The sequence below is a fragment of the Tursiops truncatus genome, chromosome 10, assembly GCF_011762595.2.
Source record: "Tursiops truncatus isolate mTurTru1 chromosome 10, mTurTru1.mat.Y, whole genome shotgun sequence".
NCBI classification, from domain to species: Eukaryota; Metazoa; Chordata; class Mammalia; order Artiodactyla; family Delphinidae; genus Tursiops; species Tursiops truncatus.
This window is the reverse complement of record NC_047043.1, coordinates 13,778,225-13,802,393: the sequence shown is the minus strand read 5'-3', so window position 1 is coordinate 13,802,393 and position 24,169 is coordinate 13,778,225. Positions and strand designations below refer to the sequence as shown.

At 40.4% G+C, this 24,169-nt stretch overlaps 1 protein-coding gene and 1 long non-coding RNA gene across 3 annotated transcripts in view; one reads left to right on the top strand and one right to left on the bottom strand.

Annotated features, from left to right (window-relative positions):
* KIF13A (kinesin family member 13A) overlaps positions 1-24,169 on the top strand; it is a 215,783-nt gene that overhangs the window by 76,769 nt on the left and 114,845 nt on the right. The window contains 1 exon segment of the mRNA XM_073810392.1: positions 12,892-12,904. Coding sequence (XP_073666493.1) covers positions 12,892-12,904 — 13 coding nt within the window.
* The window catches only part of LOC109551521 (uncharacterized), a 45,716-nt gene continuing 23,887 nt past the window's right edge, over positions 2,341-24,169 (bottom strand). The window contains exons 4-6 of one of the 2 annotated variants that reach the window (XR_002178299.3): positions 12,709-13,266; positions 5,410-11,812; positions 2,341-3,168 (exon numbers count right to left, since the gene is read on the bottom strand). This is a non-coding gene — a long non-coding RNA (uncharacterized lncRNA). Of the gene's footprint in view, positions 3,169-5,409; positions 13,267-24,169 lie in introns of both variants that reach the window. The other variant, XR_012334353.1, reaches the window with a different exon arrangement.

Here is a 24,169-nt window from a genome sequence, read left to right as displayed (position 1 = left end):
TAGCATCTCATGCCCATCTCTGGGGTCCGCGCTGATAGTTGCGACTCGCGCGCCCGTCTCTGGAACTCCTTTAAGCAGCACTTTTAATCCCCTCTCCTCGCGCATCAGGAAACAAAGAGGGAAGAAAAAGTCTCTTGCCTTGTCGGCAGCTCCAGACGTTCTCCCGGACTCCCTCCCGGCTAGCCGTGGTGCACCAACCCCTTGCAGGCTGTGTTCACGCCGCCAACCCGAGTCCTCTCCCGGTGCTCTGACCGAAGCCCGAGCCTTAGCTCCCAGCCCCGCCCGCCCCGGCGGGTGAGCAGACAAGCCTCTCTGGCTGGTGAGTGCTGGTCGACACCGATCCTCTGTGCGGGAATCTCTCCGCTTTGCCCTCCGCACCCCTGTGGCTGCGCTCTCCTCCGCGGCTCCGAAGCTTCCCCAATCCGCCACCCGCAGTCTCCGCCCACGAAGGGGCTTCCTGCTGTGTGGAAACCTTTTATCCTTCACAGCTCCCTCCCACTGGTGCAGGTCCCGTCCCTATTCTTTTGTCTCTGTTTATTCTTTTTTCTTTTTCCCTCCCCAGGTACGTGGGGGGTTTCTTGACTTTTGGGAGGCCTGAGGTCTTCTGCCAGCATTCAGTAGGTGTTCTGTAGGAGTTATCCCACGTGTAGATGTATTTCTGATGTATCTATGGGGAGGAAGGTGATCTCTGCGTCTTACTCTTCCGCCATCTTGAAGCTCCTCCCTGGACTGGCTCTCATAAAAGGTTGTTTTCTTGTCTCTACTGTTCAGCTGATACTGCTGCTTTCGTGAAGCTGTTGCATGTAGCGTGATGTTTGGTTTTGAGTCCCTCATGTAGAAAATGTAAATATTGTTTATGTAATTAAAAGCATGGTATCATAAGTATATGCTATCAAGGTACAGACTGTCATGTAAGTGGAAAATTAATCCTGGAAATATGAGTAAAGCCAGATAGTTAAATGTGTCGTTCTTCCAAACAGCATATTAATTGGGGTCTTGTCGAGTAGTGGCAGCCGAGAACTGCTCTGAGAATGGCCTCACAGAGGTGCTTAATTCTAGATTTAAAATCAGGCATAGGTGCTTACTGCTGCTTTGCTTCTTTTTTTTTTTTTTTTTTTGAGAGCTTCGCTGCATGGTACTTTTGAAGACACAGCAAGAAAATTGCACAAGAACCATGTTTTCTCTGCTCAACTTTGTTTTGGTTCATCTAGTGTGAGTTATTGTCAGGCTCCCCCGTGCCACTGGGAAATGCAGCCGTGGCATTGAGAGACTGGAGCTCCGTGCAGTGGCCTGGAGGACGCTCCACAGAGACCACCAGGGCCTTCTCAGAGGCCTGACACCCACAGCTGTAGTTGGCTGTGTTTTCCTTAGGGGGAGCAATTCAGGTATTTTCCTTGACAATATTAGGGAAAGAAAAGGCAGGGAAGCTATTATCAGTGGATAGTAATTATGTAAAATAATGCCATAGCTTGCTAAACATTCTGTTTGCTTTGTGTACCCATTTTAATTTTGGAAGTATATATATACTGAATGAACATTATTATGTTGAGTTAATAGTTATTGAGGATATGCTCATGTATTCCACTCAAGTTTTGCATTTTACTATAGCAATCTTTTTTTATTAACCAGTTCATTATGTAGAAATGAAAGTTTCTTACAAAACTTCTACTTGGCTTCTGGGCAGCAATGCTGAAAAAAAAAAACTTTCAGAAGGATCGTTTCATTTTCCTTTTTAATTCCAGTCCATCACGGATGGATACTTTTGTAAATGTCGGAGGAGGGAGGCATTGTGGCATTTTACCTCTAAAGGAAGGTGAGACTGGCCAGGACCTTGGAACAGATTTTTACCTCCTCCAGGACCAGTAACAAACTGGTCTGCCACCATTTGTAACATGGACTGCCTGTCACCAACCCTCAAACTACAATGTAAGGAGTGAGGGACTGGGTGATATTTCCAGATTTCATCCAGATAGTAACCACTGTAAAGGGGAAAATCTGTTTCAGTACTTTCAATACTTCTGGCCACCAAATGTGCAGGGGTTTTCCCACACCAACCACTTCTCCAATTCTCTGCAGACACCAGTGGGATGTCCTGCAGTTCAGTCCAATTCTGACACTGTCTGCCTGGAGTTAGCATCACATCCCACAAGTTAAGGGCTCAGTCCCACAAGGCTGCCCCTGCCGCCCCCACCACCCTTGGATGCCATTTACAGTTCCCAGGTTGTTAGTTTTGCTTTTGACTGCTGGGCTATAAATATGAGGTTCCCAAAGCCCCCTCCTTGGGTTTGATAATTGGCTACAGTGGCTCACAGAACTCAGGAAAACAGTTTACTTATTAGATTATTGGTTTATTGTAAAAGGGTACAATTCAGGAACAGCCAGGTGGAGAAGATGTGTGGGATGAGGTGTGTGGGAAGTGGTGCAGAGCTTCTGTGCCCTCTCTGGGTACCACACCCTCCCAGCACCTCCAGGTGTTCAGCAGCCCGGAAGCTCTCTGAAACTCATCTGTTAGCATTTTTATGAAGTTTTCATTATGTAGGCATGAGTGATTAAATCATTGGCCTTTGGTTATTGGTTCAGCCTCCAATCCCTCTCCCCGCCTCTGAGGTTGGGGTGTTTAGCGTTCAGGCTCAACCTGAATGACATTAAATTTTTTATTAAGAAAAATAATTTTAGCTTACAAAATTTTTATTAGAAGTGTATTTGTAGTTATTAGTGTCATAGTAGAATAAACCTGATATTAGGAGAGATTGGTAACTCACTGATTGGCTGATTGGGTCCTTTAACCAGAGCTCACTGAATACAAATTATTTGCAAGCCATTTGATGCACACCAAGAGGGCTTCAGTCAGTTTCAAGTAGACTGTCATCACTGTGTGTCCCTGCCTAGTCAGTGGAGATGGTATGGCCTATGTCTTTTTTTTTTGCGGTATGCGGGCCTCACTGTTGTGGCCTCTCCCGTTGCGGAGCACAGGCTCTGGACGCGCAGGCTCAGCGGCCATGGCTCACGGGCCCAGCCGCTCCGCGGCATGTGGGATCCTCCCGGACCGGGGCACGAACCCGCGTCCCCTGCATCAGCAGGCGGACTCTCAACCACTGCGCCACCAGGGAAGCCCTGGCCTATGTCTTTAAAACTTGAGTCTTGCTGGGTGGCAGAGAGATTGTATATCTGTGCAGGAAAAAAATGATGTTTTTTAAAAATGCAATTTTATTATATTTATACATTCTTACAACCCTAGAACATTTTGGGGGGATCATCAGAGTTGTAAAATAATAAAATTAATTTATAAAACTTGAAGTGATTAGAAAACCTCCAGTGGGAATTCTAAGACTTTGCTCTTACTCACTTTATTTCAGAAGTTTTTTGCTTCTATAATAAAGTTGATACATCTTTATTGCAGAAGAATATTTTTGTAATTAAAAAATTTTTATTACTGCTATTCATATATTTTTAAAACGCAGGTTTTTTAAATTGAGGTTTAGCTGATGTATAATATTATATAAATTTCAGGTGTACAACATAGTGATTCACAATTTTTAGAGGTTGTATTTCATTTATAGTTGTTATAAAATATTGGCTATATTCCCTGTGTTGTAAAATATATCCTTGTAGCTTATTTATTTTATACATAGTAGTTTGTACCTCTTAATCCCTACCCCTCTCTTGCCCTTCCCCGCTTTCCCTCTCCCCACTGGTAACCACTCGTTTGTTCTCTATATCTGTGACTCTGTTTATTTTTAGTTATATTCACTAGTATGTTTATTTTTTAGATTCCACATATAAGTGATATCATATAGTATTTGTCTTTCTCTGTCTGACTTAACTTCACTCAGCATAATACCCTCCAAGTCCATCCATGTTGTTGCAAATGGCAACATTTCATTCTTTTTTATGGCTGAGTAGCAGTTCATTATCTATATAGCACCACATCTTCTTTATCGATTTGTCTGTTGATGGTCACTTAGGTTGCTTCCTTATCTTGGCAATTGTAAATAATGCCATAAGCATTGGGGTGCATGAATCTTTCCGAATTAGTGTTTTTGTTTTTTTTTCAGACATATACCCAGGAGTGGCATTGCTGGGTTATAAGGTAGTACTATTTTTAGTTTTTTGAGAAACCTCCATACTGTTTTCCACAGTGACTGCACCAGTTTAATTCCCACCAACAGTGTTGGAGGGTTCCCTTTTCTCCACACCTTTGCCAGCATTTTTTAATCGTGTTCTTTTTGATGATAGCAGAAAGTGTTTTTGACAAAGACTAACAAAACGACACTTTTTTTTTTTTTTTAAATCACCTTGTCTCGCTGTTCATTTCAGTGGACTATAGTAGTGAAGCTTTCAAACTGTAAATGTTCTTCGTGGCCTATAGGGCATATCTTACTTGGGTAATGCAGTTCTGTGCTTTGGTACTCAGCTGAAAATTCAAGGTGTTATTTTGGGAAAGGGCCCAAAACTGTTTGCTCCTTTGGGTTCTGTTTCTAATGCTGACCCCTGACCTTTTTTTTTTTTTTTAACATCTTTATTGGAGTATAATCGCTTTACAATGTTGTGTTAGTTTCTGCTGTATAACAAAGTGAATCAGCTGTATGCATATATATATATATATATATCCCCATATCCCCTCCTTCTTGCGTCTCCCTCCCACCCTCGCTATCCCACCCCTCTAGGAGGTCACAAAGCACCAAGCTTATCTCCCTGTGCTATGCGGCTGCTTCTCACTAGCTGTCTGTCTTACATTTAATAGTGTATATATATCAGTGCTACTCTCTCACTTCGTCCCAGCTTCCCCTTCCCCCTCCCTGTGTCCTCAAGTCCATTTTCTACATCTGTGTCTTTATTCCTGCCCTGACCTTTTTTAATGCCAGCTTTCCAAGTCCTGAAATAGTACTTCTAGATTCTTCAGCTTCAGACTGGGAAAATAAATGACAAATTTAAAAATACTAGGTCATTGTAAAATAAAGGCTACCTTTAAAATTAAATCATTATCCCTGTGGTCACTTTGTCAGCTGTCGTGGGTGTAGCAGTGCATGGGGCCAGATGTCAAGTGAGATCAGCCCGATGATGTATGCTGAAGTGTTGGCCATTATGCACCTGCTCTTGGCCCTTTGCTAAAAAAAAATTAATATCCTAGTTTAGTTCTTATAAGGGTGTTCAACTTCATATATGTTTATCTAATTATTTCCAAGGTTTGTTTTCTCTCTCTATTCTTTTCCTTCCTTTATCATACGTGTTTTCTTAAAAACCTTTTTTTTTTCCCTTAAGGGAAAAAAAACCCTGTTTTAGAAGTGCTGTCATAGCCAGAAATCACTGTGTCATTGACAACATAGTGAGCGTTTTTTCCGTCACGAGTTTACTATTATACATCCCTTTAAGGTATGCCATCCCTGAAGGAAATAGAATGCAAGGCACCTTTCTGGGACTGGGGTCTCCTCCCGGTCCTGGGCTGCCGCTCTGTTGCTCCCAGGTGGTCCTCATTGCTGCCGACCCCTTCAGTCATTCCTGTCTTCCCAGCAAGGACACTCGAGACTCAGAATATTTTGTATTCACTTTTATGCTGGTGTATTCTTTTTTTCCTCTGAAACTCATTTCTGAACATCAAAACATTTTGAACATCTTGAACTTTTTTTAAAAAATAAATTTATTTATTTATTTATTTATTTATTATTGGCTGTGTTGGGTCTTCGTTTCTGTGGGAGGGCTTTCTCTAGTTGGCGGTGAGTGGGGGCCACTCTTCATCGCGGTGCGCGGGCCTCTCACTGTCGAGGCCTCTCTTGTTGCCAAGCACAGGCTCCAGACGCGCAGGCACAGTAGTTGTGGCTCATGGGCCCAGTTGCTCCGCGGCATGTGGGATCTTCCCAGACCAGGGCTTGAACCCGTGTCCCCTGCATTGGCAGGCAGATTCTCAACCACTGCGCCACCAGGGAAGCCCCTTGAACTTTTTTTAAAGAATATAACACCATCCATATATCCGTTGGCGACGTTCCAACAATGGTCGACATTCAGCTGTCCTTGTTTGAAGAGCGTATTTTAAACATCATGTTTCTCTTCATTTTTATGAACATAAGTTTTCTCTGTTGCCAAAAGAAAGTGCTCTTGTTCTTCAGCTCCCAGTAACTTTTTCCTAGATACAATTAGTTGGAGCTATGTTAACATTTTGCATTCGTTATCCAGGAGGGCTGTTTGTTGTAGCACCAACCATAGCATGTAACATTTATTGAACAATAACTATGCGCCAGTGGTGTGTAGCATTATCCTGGCCACTGAGTGTGGTCCTGAAGGGGTGCTTTTCTAGCCTCATTTTATTTTTTTAAATTTATTTTTATTTATTTTTGGTATTTTGGCCACGCTGCATGGCATGCAGGATGGTTCCCCAACCAGGAATCGAACCCGGACCTCCACAGTGAAAGCACCAAACCCTAACCACTAGGCAACCAGGGAACTCCCCTTCTTTCCCCATTTTATAAACACAGAGACTGAGGCTCAGAGGGGTTACATAAATGTGCCCCAAGTCAACATGGCTAGCTGATGGCAGAGCCAGAGTTGTTTGGCTCCAAATCCTTAAATCATCACCACTATCCTGTCTTACTTCTTGCAGAAATTCCAGCCAAATGTAGTTATGGTAGAAAGATGTAGTCCAAAATATACACCCCGCCCTGCCAAAATTAAGCCACAAGTCTTTCCACTCCGGTATCAATTTAGTTCAGTTTTTCTTTTGAGTTTTATTGAAAATGAGAGCAAGTTAAATGGAGTGGTAAATTTTTAAAAGAAGCAGTTCACACTGAAGGAATATTGGGATGATTGGGTTTTTTAATTGCAGATGCATTTGGAATTTTTAAACTCAACAACATATAAAATATGAAGATAATTGAAGCCATTTGTTCCTTCATTCATCTCATCAGGGCGGCTCCAAGGTCTGCAACGGAAGGACCATAAGAAGTCATTCCACACCACACAGCGGTGGTTCCATCCTTGCAGATGTAGAGGGGAGGTCAGGTGGTGGGGCACGTCAGTCAACACATTTTACAGAATCTTCCTTCAAATCATCTTGTTTGCTCTCTCCTTTCCATCCTACTTTTTCTCTTGCCTTTGCCTCTGTGCCAACTTACACACCACACAGGCTGCGGTTTGAAATATTACACCTCAATCATTGACTGCAACATCTTCTCTTGCTGCCACTACACCATCTTTGCTCTTTCACTTTATCCAGACCACGAGTTTCTTGCTTTCCCCCAGTCTGTCATCCTCCTCCTGACTTGACTTCCTTCTCGATCCAGCCTGTGCTCTATTGGATCTTCCCCTTGGACCATCTCAGCCTCCGTCCAACCACAGGGATTTGAGTTCTTGTAAAGCACCACCGTCAGAAGAATTCATAGGTAGAAAAATCAAAGTCTGCTAGAAAATAGGAGGTTAGGAGGAAAACAATATTAAACATACCTTAAACCCAGTAGATTCCAGAGGACATACTCTTCCAAGCAAACCAGATATATTGGTGTTAAAAGTCTGCTCTGGTTGGTAACATTTCCCCTTAAATGAATCAGCTTCCTATTTAAAAAGGATAACCAACGAAGACCTACTGTATAGCCCAGGGAACTCTGCTAAGTGTTATGGGGCAGCCTGAATGGGAGGGGAGTCGGGGGAGAATGGATACATGTATATGTGTGGCTGAGTCGCTTTGCTGTGCACCTGAAAAATCATAACATTGTTAATCGGCTATACTCCAATATAAAGTAAAAAGTTAAAAAAAATGAATCAGCTTCATCAGTGTTCAGAAAATTTTGCTGTAGCTTCATATAAGCTTTATAACCTGCTGACTCTAATACCTCTTTTTAAAGGTTTTAAAACCAGGCTTTGTCATGGAATTTAATGCTTTTGGCATTTGCATTCTTCTTGTGGTTGGTTTCAGAGGCTCTTCAAAATATGTAATCCCATCTGCTTTTTATAACTCATAGAAGTGCTTGTTATATGTTTTAAATATATGAATATGTTCATTTGTTGGTATACAAGTATATAAACGTATCTTCAAACTAAAGTTAATCAACTGTCATTGAAGATGAACCTTTATACCCACCTATCCAACCAAATCCCAACCTTGTATCATCCTGTGTCCCGCTGTCTCTTTCTGTGGACAAACTACTGAGCTGGGTGACAGAACAGTCCTGTGATGCTCTGGTCCTCAAGCGAGCTGTGTACTCCGATGCTTTTTGCACACACGGTTCTCCCTATTGGGTTGCCATTTCTTCACCCTGTCAGCTGGGTGCCTCTCTTCAGCCTTCTAGATTTCCCTCTCTGAGAAACTTCTCTTCTTTCCCAGTTCATATTTCCCTCTTTGGGGCGTCTCTGCACATCACAGAACGTGTATAAGTTCCATTTATTGTTGTCTGAAAGGCAGCATGTCTAATTTATTTTTGTACCTCAACAAAGTAGCACACAGTATGTGTTTAAATATTTATTGACCGAATATAGCTCTTTGTTTCTACCTGTGCTTTGACACTCATCACAGTCCCCTTAATGTTAGTTATTCACGTATGTATCTGTCTCTGTTACAAGGTGTTAAGCTTCTTGAGGTCAGAGATCATACCTCATTCCTCTAATATCCCTCAGAGCACCTATGATGTGCAGTGTAGGAACTGGTACTTATTAAACGCTTGCTGGTTAACAGGATTACTTGGACTCTGTTGTGCCCCAATGTTTAGCTCTCCAAGTGGGAAGTGAAAATCAAGGGCTTTATAAAGTATATGTCCTTAGAGTAATCTCCAGGAGTCAAATGTCATTTAGCTCTATATCTTTCTGATATAGGTTGTGGCAGTTTCCAACCATCAATCAATGACATCATTAGCACATGGAAGAGAACTTTCTGTTTCAGAAGAAGTCACTGATCATTCATGTCTCTTGAAGCACTGACTGGGGTTAGGGCTTGCGGGCATCAGGGTCTTTGGCCATCTAACTTGTAAGTAGCTCACTGTAGTCAGTAGGCTGTAAATAATGGCCAAAAGGCTCCTTGTCCCAGAAATCTTTCAGTGTGAGGTGTGAGGAAAGAACGACAGCTATATAGGATTGCTGTCATTGTAATATGCTATTTATACTGCCTTATTTATTTCACTCTCTTGTTAAGCTTTTCAGGTTTGTACTATCTGCTAAATTAAGTACTGACGGTTCATTTCAAGACCTGGCCCAATATAGATCCAGCTTATCTTTACAGCCCCATTTCCGTGTGTGTGTGTCTCCTCTCCTCTCATCAGACTGAACCTGCATTTCTGAACCTAGTTGACCTACGAAGGTTTTGAGGGCTTGACCCTCGTTGGCATCCCTTTGAACTTCTCTGTATGAATGCTGATCTAGAGAAATAATTATTTTAAAACAAGACCTTGGAAACAGTCTACATTTTCTGACAATCCTTGACATCTTCTCTGCTATTAAATGCAAGCAATCTTGCCCCCGTGGGAATTCCCAGGTTTGATCCCTGGTTGGGGAACTAAGATCCTACAAGCCACATGGCATGGCCAAAAAAAAAAAAAAAAATCTTGCCCCCAAATTTTGGAATTGTGGGATTGAGGTGGTGGTGGAAGAAAATCCTCAAATCTAGATTATGTTTAACCCATTAATGTAAAAAATTACTTCTGAGTTCTTATAATGATTTCAGTTCTACATAAATATGTGGCATTGGGGGCTGAGATCATGCAAGTAGCATGTGGCATAGCCTCTGCTTTCAAGGGGTTTAGGCCTTAAGGATACACGAGATTCCAATTCAGACAGAATCACTGAAGGCTGCAGGACTTTATGTGTGCTCGTGAGTGTTAAGCTGTTTTTTTGACCATAGGAATCCTGGGGTATCAGAGGTAGTGAAGGCCAAGGAGCTCTCAAACAATTGATGGGAATTGAGAGAGTGGAGCCTGGAGCTGGATGTTGGAGAGGAGAAAATTCTAGCGGGCAGAAGGGGGTGAAAGGCATGGAAATTACATGAGTTGTGTGAGAAATGCACACAGTGTGGGTGACCTTGAAGAGGTCCATCAACTTGCTTGTCCTGGGAGAGGAAGGAACCTTTGGTGTTTTGCAAAGGGATGTTCTTTGTAGTTCATTGGATGTTTGTTAGCCAGGAATATCGCCTCCTTCTCTGAGTGAGCCACGCAGGTATCAGCAATAGGCTGGACCTAACAGAGTTAGATGGAACTCTTTGTTGATAAGACTTTATTGATATAATCAACAAAGGCTGTAACTTAAAAAAAATGTATTTAATATTGATTATGTTTCTGATGGATTTTTATATTATTTATTTTCTTTCATAGATACATGTGTGAGAATTTTTATCTTTACATTGCAATATCACATTAGTTGTTTTTTCCCAAAGGATAGCATGCCATATTTGGTTGTAGTATCAGTATTACTCATGTTGGAAAAATTTTTCTTCACAGGCTCCCCAAAATGATATATAGCCTCTGGGGATTGGGGCAGTAAACTATGGTTCTGAATTAGGATAACTTAGTTGCTTGTCACCTAATTCAAACCTCAAGAAATGTTTGTTTACCAATTAATGAAGTACAGTTGTGATCAACTAAATGACCTCCTTTTCCTTCTGTAGCCAGGATCCTTGTTCTCAACTAAACGATGAGTAACTTGGGTAGTGGCGGTTTCCCTTAGTGGCTCGCCTTTTTCCCATGCATCCCAGTCTCCCTTTATTCTTAACAAACCATCCTTAGAAACACAAAAGAAGGTAGCAGAATTACATTGGCATTCCCATATTATGTGCTATCTTTCTAAGAAAGAGGCGTACACTTACAAAGTACTTAAAATGTTGAAATAGGACTGGTTTCCTGATAGGAATAAAGAAAACTGTATTGAAATGTCAATAAGGAAAGGATAGCTCTATTATTGGACAGCGAAGGAGGTCAGTGTACTACTGGCTACAAACCAGCACTTGTTCTGTGCCGCTGGTGACGGTTATTGTACAGTCCTGAAGCACATGAGAACCCTGGAGAAACCCCTGGGATTTCTGTTAGCATGTACCCCCATTAGATTACTTGGTTCATTGCAGCCTAAATGCGAAGCATATATTTTATTAATTTGGCCCATGCTGTGTCATATGGTTGCCTTATCGCAAGCCAAGTCAAGTGGCTTTTCTTTACCCTGTTAAATAAAGCCATGATTTAAATGGCTTTTAAAAAATCAAGCAAGCAAAATAAGAGAAGGCGTGAGGTTTTCATCATTGTTCTACCTGCTCAGAACAGATGCCTTCTAGAGCAGTTGTTCCGCTTAAGGACATTTTCTTGGCAGAAACCTCAAGTTTTATGCACAGAGCAAAGACCCGTGGCTTTCTTAGAATTAAAAACACTCGTACAATTTTATAACAACATCTATAAATGTTTATCTTGTTATAAAGGACAGATGCACAGAATGTTGAGACTTGCTTAATAGCAGCCAGAGATGCCAGTTTTTTCTAGGAAGTTTCTCTCTAAAACCTGAAGACAAAAATCACATTCCTGTTGTGCCTTCCTGGGGTCACAACATAAGGACTCATTTACTTTTTAGCTAATTTATGGAATTTCAAGAAGATAATTTTTTATCTTCATCATTATAAGAAATGTCATGATTTTCTTTCCCTAGATTTAAAGGTTAGAGTTACCTACCTGATTGTGGAATCCATGGAGTTTCTTTCCTTGATTCTGAGCTCTGGGTTTTGTGTGGGGCCCTCAAAGTTCTGTGGGGAGTGTTAGACACAATGATGGAGAAAGAGCACCATGCTGTTTTTGCCCGTACCTTTTGGTTTCCATGCCCTCTGCCCTGGAAAATCCATTTCTTATTCTCATGATTCTGTTCCCTGTGAAGAAGGATTAAAGCCACTGGAAAAATTCCCCCATTTCTATTCAACAATAATTTTGCAGTTTCTGCATCGATGATACTGGAGGTTGATTAAGAATAAACCACATCAAGAAGGCCAAGACCCTGTGATAGGATTACACACCATAAAAATCATAGTTCAGCTCAATTTTGTATATGATCAAAACATTTACAAAGCAAGTAAGCCTAACGGTTTGTTACTTTGAAAACTATTTCCTTTTCCGAGTTTTTTCTGGATGCAGTTTCAGTCATTTTTGAATACAAAAAATGAACGATAGGGCTTCCCTGGTGGCGCAGTGGTTGAGAGTCCGCCTGCCACTGCAGGGAACACGGGTTCGTGCCCCGGTCCAGGAGGATCCCACATGCCGCAGAGCGGCTGGGCCCGTGAGCCATGGCTGCTGGGCCTGCGCGTCCAGAGCCTGTGCTCCTCAACGGGAGAGACCAGAGCAGTGAGAGGCCCGCATACCACAAAAAAAAAAAAAAAAAAAAAAAAAAGAATGATAAAGGATACGTGTGTTGTTGGTGATAAGGAAGGATGTAACTTGCTTTTAAATTTTTATTCAGGGTTGAAATATGTGAAAATTGTCATCTAAACCATGGTTTTTAATTGGGAAAAAATCCCATATTTATTATTTTTCAAAGGAAATATATATATATATTAAGGCGAATTTAACAAAAATTTAAATGTGAAAATTGATTTTAAAGTATTTGACCACATGCAGTATGATTGCAGCATCTTTCTTTATTCTGATGCTCTTTTTGTTGGCTTTTTAAGAATCATTAAAAATACCTCTTAATGACTGGATATATTCTATTAAACCAGGAAAGAAACTGAGGCCCACACTATATTTTTGAACAAATACAAAAGTTTATCACCTCAGGCAGTGAAGTGAATATGGCTCCAGATCTTTGTGAAGTAGAATATCTTTCAGATCACGTAATCAAGATGCTGAGTTTCCCTTGTTTTTTTTCTCTTTCATTGCTTCCTTCTGACGTGTGGCTGCTGTGTTGACAATCCGCTCTCCTTCTGCTGCTGAATGTTTTGTTTCCATCATTCAGGAAACCTCCCAAGGTAAGCACTGATATGGAATTTGGCATGCATGCTGGCCAGGTGCGCCAAAATCCTGAATTGTATCCATCACAATAACCCGTGTGAAACACCTCTGCTTTTGAGAAGACAAATTGGCATTCTAATGTAAAACTTAAACCGTGAGCAAACAATTAATGTTGGTAATGATATAAGATGCGAGTGGTCCTCTACATTTACAAAGCACTTTCATACATTATTTCATTCTGGGAATTAATGCTTGGGTCAGAACAAACCTGTTTGGTTACTGTTTCTGTTTTATTGATGATGAAATGAGGCTCAGAGAGATGAAATAAAATGTCCCAATTCACAGATTGGGTAAGCAGAGAACTAGATAATATCACCACCTAGAAAATGGAAAAACAAAAATTGTAACATAATGATAGGTTAGTAACTATGGTTATTGACTGCACAAACTATCTTTTCTGGGTCCTACTAAGAATAATTGATATCATCAGAAAGATTCTCCAAACTTTTAGGGTTTCAACCATCTACCAACTTTATGTGCTTTTTTTGGAATTTCTAGCCAATCACAAAGTCCACTCATTAGAGCTAGCCCCCTTGTTGTGGCCAGCCTTTGATAGCATGTGTGCCAGTGAGAAGCCCAAAAGTTAGAGAGTAGGTAGGAAAAGAAGAAAATGAGAAGCAGGGCATCTGAATGACCAACTCCTAAATAACTGAAGGCTGATTTTATTACTGGTGAGTATTTTATTGGGTATCCAAGGGACACTTGGTGCCAAAAGGAAGGAAAAATGCAACAAGCCCCTGACCAATGATGCTGGTTATAGATTTGTTTTTTGAGATGGGATCAAGTCAGGCTACACCCACACACATTATCTGGTCAGAATCTAAGGCATGTTGGGTGAGGGGAAGAAATCCAGAATAGATTAGGTTTACTTACCTCTGGGATTATGAAGGAAAATCTAACTTAGCTTTTGAAGTATTGAAAGCCACGAAATTGCTAAATGTTAGCCTTTATGTTTATTGAGGGCAGTATAGGAATGGTCCTTGGCGCTAAGAGTTCCAGCTCCAAGAAGGAAGGCATACATTGAACAAATAATACGAAATCTTTTAAGAAAGAGGAAATATATGATGTTTAGAAGTATCAGCACTGGCATCCTGGCCAAATCTGGGGGATTGGAAGGTTCTCCCTGAGCAATTATTGATGTGGATATATCCCTAAAATTTGCAACCAAAAATGTCTCTGCTACTCAGAAAGATGGGAGCTCCCCTTAAGTAGCTCTTCCTTCCCTTGCTGTTGGTTCCTAGAGGTTTCAGAACAGACAGTCAACCTTTTGATATATTTCATTCTTTCCCTACAGAAAAAGGCAATGAAATCCTGAGCAATTCCACATATGGTTACTTAATGAAGGAGAAACAGTGAAATGAAAAAGAGGCACAAAAACACATTTTCTAAAAAATCGCTAATTGCTTTATACACAGAAAATGTTCTGGTTATTTTCTATCCAGTATCTATAGTATGGTGGTTTCACTAGGTATCCTACTGATAGTTCCTAAGAAGTGTCATGAAATTATCAAAATAAAATGAATGTTAAATCATCACGTTTAAATATGTATGTGCATGCCATAAGACACATCTGGAAAGTGTAAAGATCATCTTGAAATAAAATAAATGACATAATAGAGTCAGATTTTTTAAAAAGACACTAAAATAGATAAGACCTTTTCTTGCAGAAACTGTAAATATTGAAAGCAAATGGGAAATGGAAAGATATTTTTAATGATGATTATATAAGCATGAAATTTTATTGATTTAAAACAATGAGATTTTGAACATGAATAATTAGCAAAAGCATCAAAGAAGACAGGTTGTTTCGATTTAACAAATATTCTGGGTAGGGGCCAAGTGCTGCATGAATCAGACCTGATCCTAGCATTCTAAAACGGTTGGGGTAAGGAACATATGCACAATATAAAATCAGTTGTGTTAAAGGCCACGAGAGGAAAATATTTGTGGAACTCATAGGATGAAGAGTCCTGTTCTGACTTCTGCAGAACTGGCAGCTAAGACTGGACAAAATATTAAAAACCTATACTTGTAGACACTGGAAAAATACCAAGTTAATGGACAATTACCAGACCAAGATCTAAGAGGAGGTGGAAATGTAGAGAGGTGAATCTGGTATTTGGGTGTTTGCCATTCAGACAAAAGTAGCTTAAAGGCAGAGCTGTGTTTCTGACAGTCTTGTAGGGTCTAGGGGACCTAGGGGGAAAAAGTGTTGGAATTCAGGGTCTTCCAGAGGTGGAATCCTTGGCAAACTTCTTATGGTTTTGGTTGGCAACATGGTTTGCAACCCAGCCTTGGGTGGGGTGTAAGGGTGAAACAGAAGTAAACCAGTCCTCACATGGATTGCTGCGTGATTGCAAGTTTCTTTGTGTGATCTGGGAAGTCTTGAGCACTAAAAATGGACCAAAGTGATCCTAGAATGCAGGTCCCCATCTCACCTGGCAGGAAAGCAAATGTAATCCTGTCTCTAATGATTCTACAAGGCATTTAAATAATATAATGTGCAGCATCCAATCAAAGATAGAGGTGCATTGCAAGGTAAGGCAATGTGAACAAGAACTATGCTAATGTATATATATGGAATCTAAAAAAATGGTACTGATGGACCTAGTGCCAGGGCAGAAATAAAGACGCAGACATAGAGAATGGACTTGAGGACATGGAGGGGAAAGGGAAGCTGGGACTCAGTGAGAGAGTAGCATTGACGTATATACACTACCAAATGTAAAATAGATAGCTAGTGGGAAGCAGCTACATAGCACAGGGAGATCAGCTTGATGCTTTGTGATGACCTAGAGGGGTGGGATAGGGAGGGTGGGAGGGAGGCTTAAGAGGGAGGGAATATGGGGATATATGTGTGCATACAGCTGATTCACTTTGTTGTACAGCAGAAACTAACACAATATTGTGAAGCAATTATACTCCAATAAAGATGTAAAAAAGAAAAAAAGAACTAACAGAAATAATAAAGAAGTAGAATCACAGATACTTCAGATATTCAAATTGTTAGGCATGAACTTTAAAATAACTATGCTTATTATATTCAAAGAGATAAAAGACAAGATTTTAAAATGTTAGAGAGGACTGGAAATTATATAAAGTGACAAAACAAATTTGGAAAATTACCCAACAGAAATTCTTACCCTGACAAACCCCAAACCAAAATTAAGAACTTAGGGTTTAGCAGCAGAATAGGTCCAGCTGAAGAGAGAGTTAAATAATTAGAAGATAGGTTAGCAGAAAATATCAAAATGAAGTACAGAGGAGACAAATGGTGCTGGAACAACTGGACATCCACATGCACAGAAATGGACTTAGACCTTATACCCTTCACAAAAATTAACTCAAAATGGATCATAGATCTAAATATAAAATGCAAAACCATAGAACTTCTAGAAAATAACATAAGGGAAATCTTGGAAAACGTGGGGTTGGTGATCAGTTTTTAGATACAACATCGAAAGCCTATCCATAAAAATAAAATTGATTAATGGGACTTCATTAAAAGTAAAAACTTCGGCTCTGCAAAGACACTGTTTAGAGAATAAAAAGAAAGCTACAGACTAGGAGAAAATATTTGTAAAACTAATCTGATAAAGGACAATTATCCAAAATATACAAAGAACTCTTAAAACTCAACAGTAAGAAAGTGAACTACCCAATGGAAGAAAATGGGCAAAAGACCAGAAAAGACCCTTCATCAAAGAAGATACACAAATGGCAAATACACACATGAAAAAATGCTCAACATCATATGTCATAAGGAAATTACACATTAAAACAACACTGAGATGCCACTACACACCTATTAGAATGGCTAAAATCCAAAAATCTGTCAAGACCAAAGCTTGTGAGGATGTGGAACTCTCTGTTGCTGGTGAGAATGGAAAGTGGTGTAGAAAGTGTAGAAAGACAACATGGAAGTTTCCTGTAATGCTGGACATATTCTTATCATACAACCAAGCAATCATACTTCTAGGTATTTACTCAAATGAGTTGAAAATTTCTGTCTATACAGAAACCTGCACATGAGTGTTTACAGCAGCTTCATTCAAAATTGCCCAAAACTGGAAGCATCCAAGATGTCCTTCAGTAAGGGAATGGATAAGCAAACTGTGGTCATGATCCTGATGCTTCTCTCAGGCCTGACCCCAAAGGGAAAGTGCCCATTGGACCTTACAAATCTCTCCACCAACTTGGATTCTCTTGTCATTAATATGTGTTTTCCTAAGGAATATCTTTTCATTATTCTCTGTGTGGGCAGTTATTGAAATTATGTCTAATTATATGATGATGGTAAATAATCATCACCTAACTGCAATATTTACTGTTTCTATTATGTGTAAGGATTTTGTACATTTTACTAAAAAATATTCTAAGGTAGAAGTGCTGATTAGGAGAAAGGAGAGGCTGTCATTTTGAAAATTTGGTTATCACTATTCCTACCCAACTGTTATGAAGGAAAAAAATCTCACATTCTTTATATCCATCCCTGGAACTGTACTCTTAGAATGCTGTTTTCATTGTTACAATTAATAATAGCTATCTTTAATTCAGCACTTACAATATGCCAGGTCCACTTTATTTTTTATTTTATTTTATTTTTTTTGGCTGTGTCGAGTCTTAGTTTTGGCACACGGGATCTTTGTTGAGGCATGCAGGAACTTTCTCGTTACGGTGCGTGGTCTGCTTGGGTTTCTCTCTAGTTGTGGCATGCGGGTTTTCTCTCTCTAGTTGTGGCGTGTGGGCTCCAGGGCACGTGGGCTCTGTAGTTTGCAGCACACGGGCTTAGTTGCCCTGCGGCATGTGGGATCTTAGTTCCCCGACCAGGATTCAAACCTGCGTCCCCTGCATTGGAAGGCAGACTCTTTACCACTGGACCACCTGAGGAGTCCCTGCCAGATCCACTTTAAATCCAAATTAAAATTCAGTGCATACTTGGATGCCTTCAGAGAGGAAATCAGTAGTTGCCAGGAGGAGCGAGAGGAGAGGAGAGATGAATAAATAGGTGAATTACAGGATTTTTAGGGCAGTGAAACTATTCTGTATGATACTTTAAAGGTGGATTATGACATTATGCATTTATCAAAATTCATAGGACTGTACAGCTCAGAAGAGTGAACCTTAATATATGGAGTTTAGTTATTAATAATGTATCAATATTGGTTTATCTATTTATAACAAATACAACACACTAATGCAAGTTATTAGTAATGGGAAACTGCCGAGGGGGTGTTCAAGAAGAGGGAATATATGGAAGCTCTTTGCACTAGCTGCTCAATTTTTCTGTAAACCTAAACTCCTTTAAAAAGTTATTATGAAGAAAAAAAAGTTATTATGAAAAAATAAGTGTAATTCATACAGAAGAAAAAAGAAAAGCCATGTGATCATCTCAGTAGATGCAGAAAAAAGCATTTGACAAAGTTCAACACTTATTTATGATATAAACTTGCAGCAAGCTAGTAGTAGACAGAACTCTTAATTAAAGTGGTAAGGGGCATCCATTACACATCTTCAGCTGTCATCGTATTTAACTTTCTATCCAAGATGGGGAATAAGGCGAGGATATTGCTCTATGCAACACTGACTGGAGTTCTTAGCCAGTGTAATTAGGCACGAAAAAAAACATAAAAGAAATTCACCAATAAAGATGTAAAAAAAAAAAAAAGAAATTCAGATTGGGAAGGAGGAAGCAAAAGCATCTTTATTTGTAGATAATAAGGTCATATATTTGAAAAAAATTAAGAAATCTCTAAGTAAACTTCTAGACCTTAACAGGTGTCAACGAGGCAAGAAAAAGGTGAAAATACAAATTGTACTTCTTTACACTAGCATGAACAATTAGAAAATAAAAATTTTAAAACAACCCAATAAATTACAGTAGCTTCGAGAACATTAAATACTTATGGATATACTTAGTGAAAAATGCACAAGACCTTTTTATTAACATCCCACATACATTTGGTCATTGGATTGTAGACAGATGTGCCGAGAGATGGAGAAAATATCAACTGTATTCAGAGAATGACATAGCATAGAGATGGACTACTGGTACATGAAGGGGAGTCCTGGGTGACACATCCAGAAGGAGGGTGAGGAAATTCCCTGGCAGTCCAGTTGTTAGGACTCTGCACTTCACTGCCAAGAGCCCAGGTTCAATCCCTGGTCGGCGAACTAAGATCCAACAAGCTATGTGGTGTGGCCAAAAAAAAAAAGAAAAAAAGAAGGAGGTTGAAACCAAATCCAGCTGTGGAAGACCTTGACGCCAGGGTTGGACCTTGATACATTCAGTGTCTCTGTTGCCTATTTTGAACAAGGCAATGGCCTAGTTCAGGCTCCCTTTCAGAAGGTTAATCTGAAAGCAGAGCATAAAATAAATTGGGTTTGGTCAGTGGGTGGGCTCGGGATGGTATTCAATAAAATGTGCCAGGAAGGAGGTAATGAGGGCCTGCGCTGGCACGGTGCCATGAGACTGGAGAAGAGGAAGGGAAGAATGATCAAAACATTGCAGAACTAAAGTATCCAGGACTTGGGTGCTTATAGCATGTGGGAGAAGACAATACAGCAAGAGGAGTCAGAATTCAGGTTTAGAGTGGGTTGAATTGGAAATGATGGCAAAGCATCTGATAGAGATACCTAGCAGGTTGTACAGGGTTTGTAGTCTGCCCTAGAAAGGTCAGGTAAATTCTTGTGGGAAGGAGATAGGAGGTAAAGGAAGAGGTATTGATTATGTTGTCAAGGAAGAAAGGATTAAATGGAATAGAAGACCTGAGAGTAGAGGCTAACACCCTGGGACCCATCCTGCTCTAGGGAATGGAAAGATGGGGAAGAACCAATGAAAACTCAGAAGAGAAAGCAGGTACTCATGTGGTACTGCTGCCCGTGATGGCATTGAGGACACATACGTACACTCGCCAAATTGTGTTTCTTTTGTTCTTAAAAGTTATTTTTTCTAGTGTTGTATTAGGACAGGGAAAAAAAAATTCTTCTGGTTGACATTTAAAAGTGAGATTAAACATTTTTTTATATTGCCTGGGTATGTAGCATATTAGAATAGAAAGGAAAATTTACACAAATTTATCCTTGTATAAATTGTTTTGTACTATACATTTGGATTTTTCTCTTTGGTGTTACATTTTGTAAATTTGTACTCCAGAGCGGAGAAACATTTATTTTAACATGGGCTGAGTGCATACCTATTAATCCTTTTACCAGTAGCATATTATGCAGTGTTTATTGGAGTGTGTTCTACTTCCCTTAAAAAGAAAAATAAGCTTTAGACAAACATGGAGACACCTGCTTTATGCCTCCTCGTTAGTTTAAAACAAAGAGCCTTGGGACTTCCCTCATGGTGCAGTGGTTAAGAATCCACCTGCCAGTGCAGGGGACACTGGTTCGAGCCTGGTCCGGGAAGAACCCACATGCCACGGAGCAACTAAGCCCATGCGCCACAACTACTGAGCCTGCACTCTAGAGCCCATGAGCCACAACTACTGAGTCCATGTGCTGCAACTACTGAAGCCTGCACGCCTAGAGCCTGTGCTCTGCAACAAGAGAAGCCACCGCAGTAAGAAACCCGTGCACCGCAACGAAGAGTAGGCCCCACTCGCTGCAACTAGAGAAAGCCTGCACGCAGCAACGAAGACCCAATGCAGCCAAAAATAAATAAATAAATAAATAAAACAGAGCCTTTGTCTCATAATTTTCAGAGTTGAAATAGGTGTGTTTTTCCTTATTGGTCTGACTGTAGTTTTGAGTCTAAGGTTTTTGTCTTAGAGGTATTGCAGATGGAGGTAAAAAGGGGACATTGCTTGTTTGGTTAGCCACCTTCTTCTCACAAACATTGGATTTTGGCAGAGAGGTGGTACAGAGGGAGAAGACACATGTGTAAGATCTCTATCTAATTATGTGTTACGCATGCTTTATTGATGGAAAACAGGAAAATGTCCCAGTCACCGTAGCTTTGCCTTCAGAAGCCCAGTTCTGGATCTCTCCGATGGCCCTCAGAATATCAGGCATGTTCTAGGACCCTTCACTTTTCCTACTTTTGTCATTTCTGGCACAAGTGTCTTACTTTCCCCCAGAGCCACACTGAAATACATGCAGAGAAAAACAAATGAATTCTTCCTCCTTTTTCTGTTTTCTTCTTCACCCCTCAGTGTTTACTGAGCACCTTCCATGTGCCAAGTGAGCAGTTTGGAGCCGGAAGAAATTTCTGAACTCAGACTGTTCAGACCCTCTTCTTTAAGACCAAGGAGAATGAGGCTTAAGGAATGAATCAGCCAGGACCATCCAGTGAGAGAGCTTTTTGGCCCCAGTTCTAGGCCTTCTGATTGCCGCTACTATCTGTACATGGTTGTAAAGTGTTTTTTCTATTTGCTGGGTTTTATGCAGTAAAGAAAATGGGAAAGAGTAAGAAGGGAGAGTTTGGGGAAAATGCAAATATCTGCAAGATCACTTTGTTAAGGATCATATCCCTTTTTACTCAGTTTGCTCATTTTTAAAGTCATGATCATCGTTCTCATATCTCCATAAGCTAGGGTAAGAGCCATCTGAACAATTTGATCTTGTTAATTAAACTCACTTTAATTGTTAGGAACTGCTGAACTTCAAGGTGTTTAATCCCTCTTCTAGTTACATAAATTTGTTGGCAAAATTGTGAGCAGGAGAAAATGACATCATAACAAAATAAAATTGTTACTTTTTGAAGGCAGTTTCCTTTAAAGAGTCATGCTGCCATACCAAAAACCTGCCTTTACAAAAATTACTCAGAAAAAAGTAGCGGGAAGTCTTACTCTGTACAGCCTGGGCCATCTGAAGGGCAGTTTCATTCAGACTTGTTTTACAGTGTGTGACCACCATCATTTTCATAGCTCACTTTGTGCATTTCTGAAAACTAAGTGTTGACCTCAAACGAGATGAGTTCTAGACCTGCGCTGTCCAATACAGCAGCCTCTTAGCCACATGTGGCTTTTGAGCATGTGCTAGGTGGCTGGTCAAAATTGAGATTTTTGTAAGTTTAAAATACACATCAGACATCAAAGAATTAGTATGAGAAAAAAAAAGATAAATATTTTAGATGTATTAGGGTACATTAAAATATTATTAAAATTGTTTTATCTCTTTACTTTTTCATGTGCCTGTAGACACAATTTAAATGACATATGTAGCTTGGATCATATTTCTGTCAGGCAGCACTGTTTCAGGCCAAACACGTGGCTGAGTACGGAATGTCTTTTCGGCATCCGTCCTGAGGCTTTTGTTTATTTCTTTTACCCTGTTAAATACAGCCGCTCTGCTGTCACCCCTTACATTTCTGCCTTTATATCTGAGTCCGTGAGTGTTGCAGCTGCATGAATTGAATGGCAACATAGCCTTCCTGCTATGCGTTTTCCCTAGGAAGCATTTTTCCTTTATTCATTCAAAGGTCATTAATTAGACAATTATTAATTGAGAACGTTTGCAGGAAGTATTGTGGGGCTCGAGGTGATTCAACTAGTGGTTCCTGCTCTCTGGAATTCACAGTGTGGTGAGGAAGATTAAACATATACAGCACTGTAAGTAGTGGAAAATAGATTATGATAAACATCAACATTCATTGTTGCAATATTTTGTGACTCCGGAGGAAGAAAAGCTTCCTAGCTAAAAGTGGATCTTGAGGAGGGCCTTCAAGTATGGGGAAGGTTTCAAAAGGCAGAAATGTGGTATAGGAATCAAGATGTGTGCCAGGAACAGAAACAAAGTAATTGATGGTAAAGGAAAACTTTCTCTGTTCATAACACATCTGACCCCATAGGTATGGGTTTTCCACACCAAACAATTCTCTTTGGATACCAACTGGGTAGCCTACAAGTCACTTCAGTTCTAACAGTAACTCCCCAGAGCTGGCACAGACCCCATAGATAAAGGGCTCAGTCCCACAAGACTGCGCTCCCTCAGACACTGATCGCAAGCAGTGGGTCTCCAGGTTAAACGCTTCTGATTTTGCTACAAATCAGGGCTTTCCAAGACCCCCTCCTCAGGTTTGATAATTTGCTAGAATGGCTTACAAATCTCAGGAAACACTTACTTAGGTTTACTCGTTTATGAAAGGGTACAGGTGAGCAGTCAGAGGAAGAGGTATGTATGGTGAAGTCCGGAAGTGTCCCGAACACAGGAGCTCCTGTCCTTGTGGAGTCACGTCACCTTCCTGGCACATGGATGTGTTCACCAACCCGGAAGCTCTCTGAACCTTGTCACTGAGTGGATTTTTTTTTTTTAACATCTTTATTAGAGTGTAATTGCTTTACAATGTTATCTAAGTTTCTGCTCTATAACAAAGTGAATCACCTATATGCATATGTATATCCCCATATCCCCTCCCTCTTGTCTCCCTCCCACCCTCCCTATCCCACCCCTCTAGGTGGTCGCAAAGCACCGAGCTGATCTCCCTGTGCTATGCAGCTGCTTCCCACTAGCTATGTATTTTACATTTGGTAGTGTATATATGTCAATGTTACTCTCTCACTTCATCCCAGCTTACCCTTCCCCCGCCCTGTGTCCTCAGGTCCATTCTCTACATCTCTATCTTTATTCCTGTCCTGCCCCTATGTTCATCAGAACCATTTTTTTTAGATTCCATGTATATGTGTTAGCATATGGTATTTGTTTTTCTCTTTCTGACTTACTTCACTCTGTATGACAGACTCTAGGTCCATCCACCTCACTCCAAATAACTCAATTTCATTTCTTTTTATGGCTGAGTAATATTCCATTGTATATGTGTGCCACATCTTCTTTATCCATTCATCTGTGGATGGACACTTAGGTTGCTTCCATGTCCTGGCTATTGTAAATTCACTGAGGGAATTTTAGGGAGGCACGATCGATTATTAACTCAGTCTCCAAGCCCTCTCCCATTCCTAGAGATGGTGGGAGTGAGGCTGACAGTTCTAGGTTTCTAGTCAAGACTTGTCTTTCTGGCAGCTGGCCCCCATCCTGAGGTTATCTACAGTTCCGCAATAAGTCGCCTTATTTAGAACAAAAGAGGCTTCTATCACCTGGGAGCTTCCAAGGTGATAGAGCTCCTAAATGGAGCTCAGTGTCAGGAATAAAAGATTTCCTATCACTCACAAAAGTCCAAGAGCTTTAGGTGCTCTGTGTCAGGAACCAAACATATATTTCTCATAACATCACAGATGTCTTGGGAAGCGCAAATTTTGGTAGAGTACAGATCATCTCCA